The 13,137-nt window shown below is 37.7% G+C and overlaps 1 protein-coding gene across 1 annotated transcript; it reads right to left on the reverse strand.

The window, feature by feature from the left end:
- Window positions 1–969: 969 nt before the first annotated feature.
- Window positions 970–13,024, reverse strand: fam161a (FAM161 centrosomal protein A). Its single transcript, XM_037764742.1, has 7 exons — window positions 12,733–13,024; window positions 8,377–8,648; window positions 5,339–6,556; window positions 4,898–5,065; window positions 4,719–4,818; window positions 2,726–2,865; window positions 970–1,733 (listed from the first exon to the last, which is right to left on the reverse strand). The coding sequence occupies exons 1-7, from the start codon at window positions 12,886–12,888 to the stop codon at window positions 1,442–1,444; spliced, it is 2,346 nt and encodes a 781-aa protein (XP_037620670.1). The 5' UTR covers window positions 12,889–13,024; the 3' UTR covers window positions 970–1,441.
- Between the last annotated feature and the right edge of the window lie 113 nt (window positions 13,025–13,137).

The raw sequence follows: 13,137 nt of genomic DNA on the forward strand, positions 1-13,137 counted from the left end.
AAATACTACAATTTTGACAGCCAAATTACATTTAGCTGCTTCAGTTTAAAAGTCCTGCAGCGTTTCCCAAACAGCGGTGGCAGAAGTATTCAGATCTTTTACTGAAGTAATACACTGTGAAAATACTCAACTTCACTGCATTCAAAACCTATTATAAGCAGAATGTACTCATTATGCAGTAAAATGTACCTTGTTAGTGTTTTACTAATATATTTGTTTCTGGATAAATATTACTGCTGCATTAATGTGTATGTTGCATTTTACTGCTGTAGATGTTTCTAACTCCTTTATATACAGTTGGCTAATTTAATCTACAGCAATGCATCATGGTCTATAAGATCCGGTGTGGAAGTCAACGGGTTCTCTGAATGGGTTCTTAGTTAGATGCCTGAAATAAGGTCCGTGGTTAACACAAGCTGAAGAGATTTTCACGTCTGGTTCTACGATATAACGTACGTCAATAAATACCCCACTTGTGAATTTTGAAGTCTTAATGTGTCTTATAAAAGGCAGTTGCTAACAAATGGCTAAATGAGATTACTACGATAAACATCAACACGCCGACTCGTCCACCTTCACAGCCTCGTTGTGTATACTCGCACTCATGCAACCGTGATGTAGTTCATTTATAGCCTAATGTTAGCTTTTTACTTCTGGTGATAGTATTCACAATTTCACACTTCAAAGATCATAAAAGTGGTGGTCATTTGTGAAGATTATCTTGCTGAACAAAACATGTAGTATCATAAACATGTGTTTGCCACAGAGCTTACTTTCTGCAATAATCCAAAACCCAATGTAAAAATCCCGAGGGAACCAGGCGATGAACTTCCTGGTTGGCCCACAAAAATACGTCATTCCTGGAGCACTAATTGTTGCACGTCTTGTTATCATTTCCTGTCAGTATAAAATGGTTAAGTATGTTGATGTTTTGTGCCAATTACTATAGAATTGGTATGCGGTATGGATTACTGGGACTCCTGAATAGAACAGAGCCATCCTTAATGTAAAGTTTAACCTGTGCTTTTCCTTATATGACAAGTCAAAGTGTGTACTGTGAAAAAAGCCTATAGCTGCATCCAAAATCACTTCCTTAAATGTGCAATTTATTGTGCACACAATGGAGCAAAAAAGTACTGTATTTAGCTAGAAATCACACAATGCTTCACATTTAACTGATGTTACGTCTGTCAGTAATGATGCAAAATGATGATGATTTAAAATCTCAATTAACTGCTCACTATAGAGTAAACTAATGAGATTAAAGATATCACATTTTCCATTGTTGTGAGCACAATATTTACAATAAAATATAACATTTTATCATATAAGGAATAAGAAGCTTCCTCTCCAGTGTTCCTCCTCACTTGATGTGCTCCGTGTCCTCTGTCAGAGTCTTTGAACGTAGCAATTGCCACCTGCATCATGACGTTTGATGACATCACTCCCCTGCTTCCTGCTGTGTGGTGTCAGCATCGTGCTCGCTGTCATCTGAATAATTCTCATGGTCGTCTGAGTAGTGGTCACTTTCATCTGAAGAGTGGTCATCATCAGCTCCACGGTAATCTTGATCCGAGTGGTGACCGCTGGCGTCCTCTTTATCACGGCGAGTTAGTGAAACCTCATCACTTCCTCTGTGCTTTTCGTTTGGATCCGCTTCCACGTCTTCATCATCCAGGAAGACCTTTCTGTAGTGAACAGGTTTGTATCCCATCTCTGGCTCCTCATAATCACTAACAAACAGAAGAACACAATCAGCTCTGAGTCAATAACACCATTAGGCCCTTAAAGATGGCTGCACTCTTGTCTTTTATTTCAGGTCCACCAAAACATTTAAATGTACCTGATTCAATTTAGTGTCATCTTTATCTTTATTCATCTGTGTTCATGTACTTGTGTCATATTTTATTGTATTTTAATATATCTGGCTGCTATGATGTTCTATCTATCTATTTGTCTATCTATCTATCTATCTATTAGTAATCAGTAGACTAGTAATCACTTTAACAACTTTCTATGCACAGCTCTTTTCAAAATAGCATTAAACATGCTTTATGACAATAAATACCTTGAAAGTACATATTCTATTAATATTTTAAATACTGTATTAAAAACTAGGGAATTAAACATGACATTTAATCAGTGGTGGAATGTAACTAAGTACATTTAATCAAATACTTTACTTGAGTATTTCCGTTTTCTACAACTTTATACTTCTACTCTACTACATTTCAGAGGGAAATATTGTACTTTTTACTCCACTACATTTATCTGACAGCTGTAGTTACTTCTCTGGGCAAAACAACATATAATCAGTTTAAAAATATTATGTATTCTTATAAATTAAACATAATAGTATATTAATAGTTAATTAGTTTATAAATCAATTTGCAATTACTGTACAAATATATATTATATTATTTTATATATGTTATATTTTATCCCTTTTAACTTTGGCACTATTTTATGTCTTTACTTGCATGTTTTTTTCTTTATACATATTTAATAAGCTTTGTTAGAGCCTGAGATCTAAGGTTTTAATTGCCAATGACTGCTTCTCTATAGTTGTGCATATGACAATAAATAAATAACTTGAAACTAGCTATCAGCTTATTTCACTGCACTCCCTCCCAGATGTTTCATCTCTATCATACGTTTAATTTCTTGTCATACTGACTGGGTCATTAAATTCTGAGCGTAGTCAGTGTGTTTTTCTCAGATTCACCTCTGTTTGCTGTCACTGGATGGGGAGGCCTCGCGTGCAGATCCTGATTTAGCCGCCTTACTGCTGATAAAGTCTTCAGTCAGCTCACATCCATGCAGGGCGTCTGTATAGCGCTTCTCCGCTGCCTGCTTGGCATTCCTCTGTTATCAAAGCAAGTTCAGAGAGTCAGTGTAAACAATGTTGTGCTGTTATGTAAAGAAATAACACACTCCGATACTCTTACATTGTTTGATTTCATCAGAGATACTCATACATCCGAGCACTTATGGTAATGAAATGCTATTGCAGTCGTTCCATTACTCAAAACCGGAAGTACTCAGATCTTTTGTTTTCACTTATATTATATCTATATAAGTAAAAATACTCATTATGAATGAATAATAGTATATTATGTAAGGGATAATGTACAGCTAGCCGGTCATTGTTGTGAAAGAATCCCCGACAGGGTGATGCTGCACACCTGGAACCGGTCTCTCATCGCCCTGAAGGGGATTCTTTCACAACAATGACCCGCTAGCTGTACATTATCCTGCTTATTACACGGCTACTTACTTAAGAAATCAATATTTTGACACAAAAACGGTCCACCAGAGTCTGACATCAAAGCTGCACCCATAGCAACGGTCTGTTATAGAGAAATTACAGACCGCAGAACGCTGTGATTTACCAATCAGAATGGAGTATTCAACACAGCCGTGTAATAATGGATTATAATTATTGATGTATTAATGCAGAAAGTACAGTACTTAAAGGGATAGTTTGGGTGTTTTGAAGTGGGTTTTGTATGAGGTACTTATCCATAGTCAGTGTATTACCTACAGTAGATGAGGCAAAAAAAAGGTCAATTATCAGCAGCTTGCTCAGCACTAACAGTATTTTAAGGTAGGTTTTTACTTAAAGTGTATGTTTTCTTTTCAGTTACCTCAATATCTTCATGTAAATCTCATTTGAAAACAAAATTCTTATAAATTTGTAATTGTTATATATTGTTATATTGCTTGTCTTCTCATCTCTCTTCAATCTTTCAATGGTTTTACGCATCTTTTTATGTGTAAAGCACTTTTACTGTGAAATAAAGTATTGTATGGGTATTATTGTATAGTCTTTTATTTATTTAGTCAGAGTGTCCCTATTCAACTATGTCATGCAAAAGGTCTGGTTTTCTGTATGTTTGATGCAGCAACATAATTTAAGCTTTAGTTCAGTTTTAATTAATTTGCTAATTATTTAATTTAAATGTTCTACCACACTAACGCTTGTAGAAAAATTTGGTACAGAGGTTGTTTGAATCTGCTGTAATTAGACTGTATTTATGTCTTTAAATGTGTGGGTGGTCATACAGAAGTCTGATTTGAATGTTAAAATGGGCGACAGATATCGAAGATAACATTAACAACTTATGCTACATTGTTTCCCTGAGGCAGTGTTGGACATTTATATTTGTTTTTCTTCTCCTTTTTTATTTTTACCTTTATATATATATATATATATATATATTCATTAGGATTTTATGTATTTATTAATGTACTGTTATATATATTTTTTCCATTTTTATTTTTTTACATTATCTACTGGTTGATATATAAATATATTTCACTTTTCAATTTTTCTGTTTTTTTAATTCTTAATTTTAATTTTCTTTTTCTTCTCTTTCTTTTATTTTTTTTGGTTGTCGTTTGCAATCTGGAGGGGAGGAAGAGGATATTTTTAAGACTGGAAGGGCAAATAAGAGCCCTTTGTTGGGCAGATATAGGTACATAATATACGTGGATTAAAAAGAAAGAATAGCATGTTTGTATACTTATGTCAAAAAATTATCCATGTCCAGTATTACAGATGTATATAAATGCTGACAATTTGCTGTTTTAGTCAATCAAACCCAGAGTATTGAAAAATTTAAATTTGATCACAATATGGGTGACCGCAGGCTTTTCATGGGGTTGATCACATGGACACCTGTGCTGTCTGATTTAAGGCTTAGGTGGATGTTCACCTGTGCAACCTGCTCCAACAGCAGTGGCCTCCCCTTCACTCTCTGACGCATCTCTTTAATCTCCTGCTGGTACTCCTTCCTGCGCTCAAGCTCTTGTTCCCTGCAGAGAACACAGAATTATGGTTTGTTCATTCAACAGCGGTTCTGCTCACGCTGTGGTCATGTTGTTTTTAGGGTACCTGAATTCTTTGAGTTTGGTCTTGTGCGTCTGCGAGAGAGCCAGGTGGGGGTCGTTGGCCTGGGCGCGTTTCAACACCACCCTCTGCAGCTTCTTCTCCCTCTGCTTCTGCCTTTCCTTCCACTGCTCCTCCTCATCCTCGGCCTTCTTCCTCTGCTCCAGCACCTTTCTACTCAGGGAGACAATCTGGTCACAGATGCAGGAAGGTTTGGATGGGATGGGGACTTCGGGAGGACGGGGGCAGATGGTGGGTGCAACCATCGGCTATGGGGTGTAAATATTGGAGTGGGGTTGTGAGCACACTGCAGGGACGTTGGGAGAAGGAGTTCAACAAAAATTCAGCCTGTAGGGATTTCAAACACAGAAGGTCTGAACAGGACATTTGAGTTCTGAGGCTGTCTCAGCTAAAATGGTGGAAGCCTTTGGAGTACTACAATGGTACCTCACGGCCTCTTGGCGCTTTTTGCTGGCATCTGTGACTTTGGTAGGCAGCAGCTCCAGGCTGCCAGAGGGGGACGAACACAGACTTGAGTTTGGCGTCTGAGATTGCCCGGGGCTGATGTGCGGCCAGCGCTTCATCCGAGGGCTGCTCTGCTCCTTCTCGATGTCGGCCAGGATGCGTTCACGGTGCGAAGTGATGTGTGACGTCCTCAATTCAAAGGGTTCGCATGCAGTCGTAAGTTTCAACTCTTTTTGTTTCTCCAGGTGCTTCTGGAAGCGTCGGTAGCTGGCGTCGAAATCAGGTACCTCTTTGTTAATTTGGGGCCTGTGGGAGAAGATGTCGTCCCCGCCGGTTGCAGCGCTGCCGTCTTTGGTCTTCTTGCGGTCGCTGAGTCGTCGTGCGAGCATGCTGGGAGGCATTGAAGAACTGAGGAGCATCTCCTGAGCTCTCATCTGTATCTTGATGGACCGATACAGCTGCTCCTCCTTCATGTGCTCCCCTGATGCTGCTACGTATACCGCCTTGGGCACAGGCTTGGCCTTGAAGGGTTTGACTTTCTCCTGGTCGGATTGGTGTGGGTGATGCAGCTGTTTCTGCTCCTTCTTTAGTCGCTCCCTCTCCAGGAAGCTGAAGGGCTTCTGGATGGATCGAAGATCTTCTCGCTCTCTCATTCGCCGCCGTTCGTCTTTGCGCTCCTGTAACTCTCCATAAAGAGGGAGGTGAACATGAGCCGGTACGGGGCTGGCACGGAACTTCTTCTGGCACTCTGTCAATTCTTCTAGCTGTCGTCGCAGCTCTGCGTTCTCCTGTTCGATCTCTGAACGCGTCTTTATGCCACGCTTTTGCCTCTCAGCCTCACGCAGCATCATCTGGAAAGGTTTCGGGATGGTCAATCTGTGTTTCCAGTACTCCTGCCCTTCGTCTTTATGCTCCTGCCTCTTCTTTCCTTTTCCCTTCCGTGACCTCTTCTGGTCTGCCTGCAGGCTGGGCATCGAGGAGGACGACAGGTGGCGATTGTGAGGGGACAGCTTAAAGTCCTGCCACATGTTCTTGATGTGTTCTTTAGGAGAAAAAAGCAGGCCTTTCTCTACATTGTAACTGGCAGCTTCATCTTCATCTGAAGAGTCTGACTGTCTGGAGCCTCTCCTGAGTTCAACAGCAGAGTGCGACTTCCTCAAACGACGTGAAGCTGCTGGGCTGCTGTTTGACCACGGCAGCCTAATAGAAAAATAAATCAGTGACTGTTAGTATGACAAAGCACCTAAAATTACTCACCATCATTCAAACTCAGCATATAACAATGAAGCAAACTGTTAATTCTGAAAAACATGGGGAAAAAATGTGCAATCTGTAAAGGTTCTCTATACGATATTCAGAGAATTAATGTAGCATCAAAAAATGATTTGATATATAGAGGAGTAATGTCTACCGCTCTCCCTCCGTGTTATAATCCAAGCTTCACTGTGCTTTGTTGACATAGCCAAGCCAGCTTTGCATGCCTTTTAGTGCATGTTCTTGCATGTGGGCACGTCTGGCGAGCTCATCGTCGCCGCTTTACACTGCTATCATACAGCAATTAGAGCTGATAACCACCCACGACGTCATCGCAGAAGTTTAAAGCCCACCCTCTGGTTACCCCTCAGGTAAACACTGTTCGCTCTGTGGCTGTTTTTTGTACTGTTAGCACTGTTAGCTGCTAGCCGCCAGCTCAGCCAACACCAGGTTGAGAGCCGCACGGAGGCAATAGAAATGCTCTGAATTTCGAATTCAGCACCTTTAATAAATTCATATTAAGTGAAAGTTTGAGCTGGAATTCTTGTAATTCATAATACTAGTTTATTATAAATCATCTCAAAGGCAATTAAATTGCACTCAGGGTTGCATGTAGCAACTATATTCCTTATCAATTAATCTGTCAATTATTTTATCAATTAATGAATTACTTGTTTTGTCTATAAAATAATAGAGAATTAGAAATATCCTTCACAATATCTCAGAGCCCAAAGTGACGTAGTCAAATAGCTTATTTGGTGCCACCAGCAGTCAAAAATCCAAAGCTCTTCAATTTTTAATGATATAAAAGCAGCAAATCTCCATATTGAGGAAAATAAACCCAGCAAATGCTTGACATTTTGTATTGCATATTTGATAAGTGCAATGATGATTTAAAGGATCAGTTCACCCAAATTACACAAAAACGCACTCACTGATAGCAAGAAAATTATGCTTTTGCCATGCATATAGGTGTTCGGGGTTCACACTGTTTTCTAGAGATCTTTTTCCATGACTTTGCAAGTGATGATCTCGGTGGTATGACAGGCAGAGATCACGCTACACATTAACATGTCTTTAAAAGACGTGCAGTCTATGGCTACCAGCCAGCAGTGACTAGTATTTACATTTGAAGGCTAATGTAACTTACATTATTCTGAGTTTCGGCCACTTAAGTTGTAATGTCATCCAACTTGCATGTGCTACCATGTGACGCGACTTGGGTTCACAGAGTTTCCACAACATAACCGTGAGCAACCTATTCAAAATACTCTCGTCCATAAACTACCATTTGAACGTTAATGTGATCCTGAATATACAGTAACTTAGCCCAAAAAAACTAAGTTATATCTGGTGAAGGCCGTCTTGCAAAACAGGAATGTGACTGAAGTTGGAGGGAAAACTAGGGTCAACATCGGACGGGCCATTGATTCACGGAGGGACCTTTGTTTGTTTTTTGGTATCGAAACGGACCCGTAGCTGGCAAATTTCCTATTGGACAGGTTAGCTAACATCACTGCCAAGCATGTGAAATATACAGTATAGTGATATTGTGGTTTTAACCATAAATCACGTTTAGTCTCATGTGTGTCGCCTCACTGTTTTGACCGATGCTTTAGTATTACATCTACGTAATACAAGCAAAAGCATGAGCTACAGGACGCTAACTGTCGTTGACTTAACGGCCACAGGTGTCACTGTTAACAAACTATTTCTGATTCTTACATAGAGCCCCTTTAACATAATGTTGATCAACAGCCACCCACCTATGCCTGCCGGTCTCCAGCATCAACCGGTCCAGAGGCTCCATGGCCTTGAGCTGCAGCTTCCGCCGATACATGCCCTCCAGCTCGGCCATGGTGCGAAGGTGGGCCTTTTTCAGCTCCTCCAGCTTGCTGTAGTACTCCTCATTGGAGAAGAATATTTCACTCAGGTCGAGGCGGTCTCTTGCTGCTCTGTGGTCAGTCATCATGAGAGCACCACCCTTACCCACATAGTCTTCATCACAGAAATCAGAGCCTGAGTCCTCATACTCCATCTGAAAAGGTCAAAAGTCAAATAAAGCTCATTTGCCAATCAGTGGGCATTTTCTATTGACAATGGAGGCCTCAGTGAAAGTCCTGCATTCAAAATATTACTTAAAAGTACAAAAGTAGCATCAAAATATACTTAAAATACCAAACATAAAAGCACTCATTTTGCAGAATAATCTATATAATTTCATTGTATGTAATTATTGATGCATTCATGTGTTCATCACTTTAATGTTGCAGCTGGTTAATTATTTTTTGGGATATTTTATAATTTTTTGTCTGATCATTTCTTAATATTTTTCTGATAATTGTACTAATATTTTTGGGATATTTTACGATTTTTGGTCTGATAATTTAATAATATTTTTCAGATGTTTTACTAATATTTTTGGGGATATTTTACTAATGTTTTTGGATATTTTACTAATATCTTTTGAATATTTAGCTAATGTTTTTTGAATATTTTAAGATTTCTTTGTCTGATCATTTATTAATATGTTTCTGATGTTTTAAAAATATTTTTGGGGATATTTTAATAATATTTACTGCTATTTTATTAATATTTTGGGGATATTGTATGAATTTTTGTCTGATAATTTATTATTTATTAATTTTTTATAATTCTTTTTAACCTTTTTGTCATCACATCAGCCTGCTGTTGTTCTCTTACTGGTCCATGTGGTGGAAGAAGTACTTAAATCTTTACGTAAAAGTACTAATACCACAGAAAACAAACAACAGTTGATGATCTGAACCATACATTATATGATTTATGAAATGTATCCTGAAACTATTATATTTGTTTTGAAGCTGCCAGACTATTATATTTAATGCTTGATACAGGACATTTTTAACGAGCAGGCGTCATGGAGCAAAGCAGCTCTGCTTAGCGGCACGCAGGCTCCTCCAGGACTATAAGCCTATTAACAGTAGCGACGTGGGCCATATGGTGGGACACAAAGGGGAGCTTACCATGAAAGAGCTCAACTGACACACATCCTGCATCAGGTGTCTGGCTCTTTTGATTCTCACATTTATTATCATGAAGCGTTTGTCTTCACTGAAATGGGACAACTGCTGCAGGACCCTGCTGCATGGGAGGACAGCAGTGTTGATGTCCAAAGGATAATTAAGTGTTTGGGATTAAAAACCAAATGTGTCGTCTGGTAATCTAATCAAGACGGAAGTCCAAAAATAGTCAGGCCAACAAATTATACAGATCAAATCCTTTCCACCACATGGACTGTCCTGAAACTGTCCACTGCCTGTTAACTGGACAAGATCTGTTTCACTCAAAAGACAAAATAAAAGTATACTGGAAAAAATATAAACATTACAACTCTATTAAATCAGGATTGTAATATGGAAGGGAGGGGAAACACATTCCAAAAGCAGTATTGTGACTTATTTAACAATTAATTGTTGCTTTAATTTTCTTGTGTGCTATTCTTAGTTTTACTCTTGAATGTTTAGGTTTGCTACTCAAACATTATTACGTAGGTACTATGCATATAATATATTATTATTATTATTATCATTATTATTATGCTTTGTTTGAAAATCATCGTTCAAAGCATAACAAAGTATTACAACTTGAGAGAATGGCCTAAAAGCTGTTAGAATAAATACAGGGAAACTTTTTTTTCCCACACAAAACACTTAAAATGTAGTTTTCTACTTTGTTAAGACATCTGAATCTTTAACATTCAAAGTCACTGGTTATAATATAGTTGACAGCATCAGCAATGTGTTGCAAAGATTAAATTAGAAGGAAATTACCTTGATACTCTGTGTTTTCTCATCTTATGAGGTTCTTGGGAGGATAATTCTAGTTTTGTCCCAAATCTTTTGTTTATATTTGCAGAGCTCAAAATGATTTTTTTGGCATAACAATTCAAAACTTCAAGGCGTTAAAGTAAATTACACTTACTGTCGATTTAAATACATTGATTTCATTTGGCACGTCCTCTTGCATTATAGGTAATTGGTACACCACCAGCAGCGATGAAATATTTAAATTACTATCAAAATCTACAACAACTTGTATTTTAAGTTACCAGACTTTTAGTTAGACCTAGCTTAGTTAGGGCTAATTTATATCAGTAAAAGGAGCCATTTTAAAGGTGTTTTAAACTCCTTCTTTTTTTACTTTTACTATTTAGAACTATTTAACTATTACAATACAGTTTCTCATAGGAATATTAATTTGCATTCCCCAATAACAAAATAATCAGATTAAAAACAATAAAGCAATACAAATAAACAATAGTTGAGGTTGTAATTGTCGAACTGTTGCTTCACACTAGAATTAATATCAGTGGTGGAAGAAGTACTCAAACCCTGTACTTGAGAAGTATTGTATCTGTTTTTATGTTTTTTATTTTTTCCCACTCACAATGTTGTTTGGTAACAATTGCCCAGAAGTCTTTATAGATATTTAAATCAATATCCTCCTCACAAACACTAACCATACACTTCCACGCAACACACACACACACACACACACACACACACACACACACACAAACACACACACACACACACACACACACACACACACACACACACACACACACACACACACACGTGCCTTTTTTGATATATTTACTGTATTTTAATTGTTATTATCTTTTATCTTGTTTTAATTGTTTGTTATCACTATGTAGTCATATTATTTCTTTATATTAATCATGTCTCTAGGTGGAGGCTTCAGATAAGCTCAGTGGGTTTTTTGCCTCTTCCTGCACTGTATATTATTCATTTATTTTTTTTATGTTGTGTAGTCTTAAATTGTGCAAAATAAATAAACAAATAAACAAGTTAAAGTATAAAAATACTTCACTGCAAGTAAAAGTCCTGAATTCAAAATGTTAGTATTATCAGCAAAATGTACTTAAAATATCAAAAGTAAATGTACTCATTACACAGAATGGTTCCTTTCAAAGTGTTATATTCAAAGTGTTATATTATTATAGAATATTATATCATTCTGTTAGCTAAATGCATTTAAATTATTAGTTATGTGGAGTCAATGTTAGATACTTTGTGTACTAGGCCTACCACTGAGTAGAGTACAGAACTACATCATATCATGTTTTTTTTCTCCATGTAAACAGTAACTAGCTGTGTATTTAATAAATATAGTGAATTAAAAGTGCAATATTTACCTCTGAGATGTAAGTTGAAATTAGTGGGGTAACTTAAAAGTACAAGCAGGGAATGAATTTAGCACCTGCCACCTGCCAAACACCGGGTAAATGTTGGCTGTGGCAGGTGAAAATTTTAGATCACCTGCTGGCAGACAGGTTTTCCTTATATTAAGAAATATTATTTTTAAAAAGCAATTCTAAAGCCTAAATTAAATATATGGTGACACTTCATTTTACAGGTCCACTATTTCTCATAGCTGGTAATTTATTTAATACATTTCCAGGAAAATAATTCAAAGTTAATTGATATGCTTTATTTCCATGTCTGCTGGTAAAAAGATAATAATTAGCAAATAACTTCTTTGAAATTTCTTTAAAAAAAACTCCCTGAATCATGACATCAGCTACCAGGTTACATTTGTGTAGACAATAAGTCACACAATGGTGAGATTTGTGCTGATCAGAAGTGTCTTCTATTAGTCTTGGTTTTCCACCTCCGATGAAGAGCAGCCGCTTCTCAAGCCTAAGGGCCCTATTTTAACCATTATATACTATTTTAGCATATAATTATTAAATCATGTTTATAATAAAGTCATTTTTGATCAATTTTGAGGTAAATATTTGGGTAATTTGGCAGTAATACCATATAAATTTCAATAGGTAACTTGCTATTTATCACCTAATTACCATGAAATCTGTGGACCTGTAAAAATGAAGTGTTACCAAATATAGTCATGCATTAAGGTTACATGATATATTCCATTATTCTACAGTCTGGTACCCCTGACTCAGTGTTTACCGTTTTAAAGCTTTCTAACTAGATTTCAGAAGTGGCAGACAAATACTCAAGTAAAGTACAAGTATACCTCAACATTGTACTTGAGTAAAAGTATACAGTTAATAACGTAGCTCAGTAATGTGTGTTTTAACGTGTGTTTACCTCCCTCTCGTAGTCCCGGTTGTCCGGGTGACCGGTAGCCGGGTACGGCAGCACTCTCTCTCTCTCGTAGGAAGCTACCGGAGCTCTGGTGAGCGGGTCTACCGGCGTTTTCAAACACGAAGTCACCAGGACGTTTGTCCGGTGGTCGCTCGCCATGGCGTCCTAGTATCTGTTCCAGTTTCTTACAAATGTAGATAAATTAACGTTACAAATGTCCGGTATTTTGAGAGAAGTCAGTAATAGTCGCTGTCCGTGTGTCGGTATCTAGGCAGCAGGTGGTCTCCTTAGCAACGGAGCGGAGCTTGGTTGGCAAGGAAGTGACGAAGCGTGACAGGAAATGAAAAGATGTGGGTCCCATACAAAATAAAAGTATTATAACTTAAAGGTCCCTTATTATAAAAAAAG

Source organism: Sebastes umbrosus, chromosome 3, assembly GCF_015220745.1.
Source record: "Sebastes umbrosus isolate fSebUmb1 chromosome 3, fSebUmb1.pri, whole genome shotgun sequence".
Lineage (NCBI taxonomy): Eukaryota > Metazoa > Chordata > Actinopteri > Perciformes > Sebastidae > Sebastes > Sebastes umbrosus.

Excerpts from the sequence above, each read along its gene's own strand:
- fam161a (XM_037764742.1), bottom strand. The coding sequence starts at position 12,888 with ATGGCGAGCGACCACCGGACAAACGTCCTGGTGACTTCGTGTTTGAAA. Across the intron at positions 4,819-4,897 it reads ACCAAACTCAAAGAATTCAG|GGAACAAGAGCTTGAGCGCA; the intron begins GTACCCTAAAAA and ends TGTTCTCTGCAG. Across the intron at positions 2,866-4,718 it reads TGTTGGAGCAGGTTGCACAG|AGGAATGCCAAGCAGGCAGC; the intron begins GTGAACATCCAC and ends CTTTGATAACAG.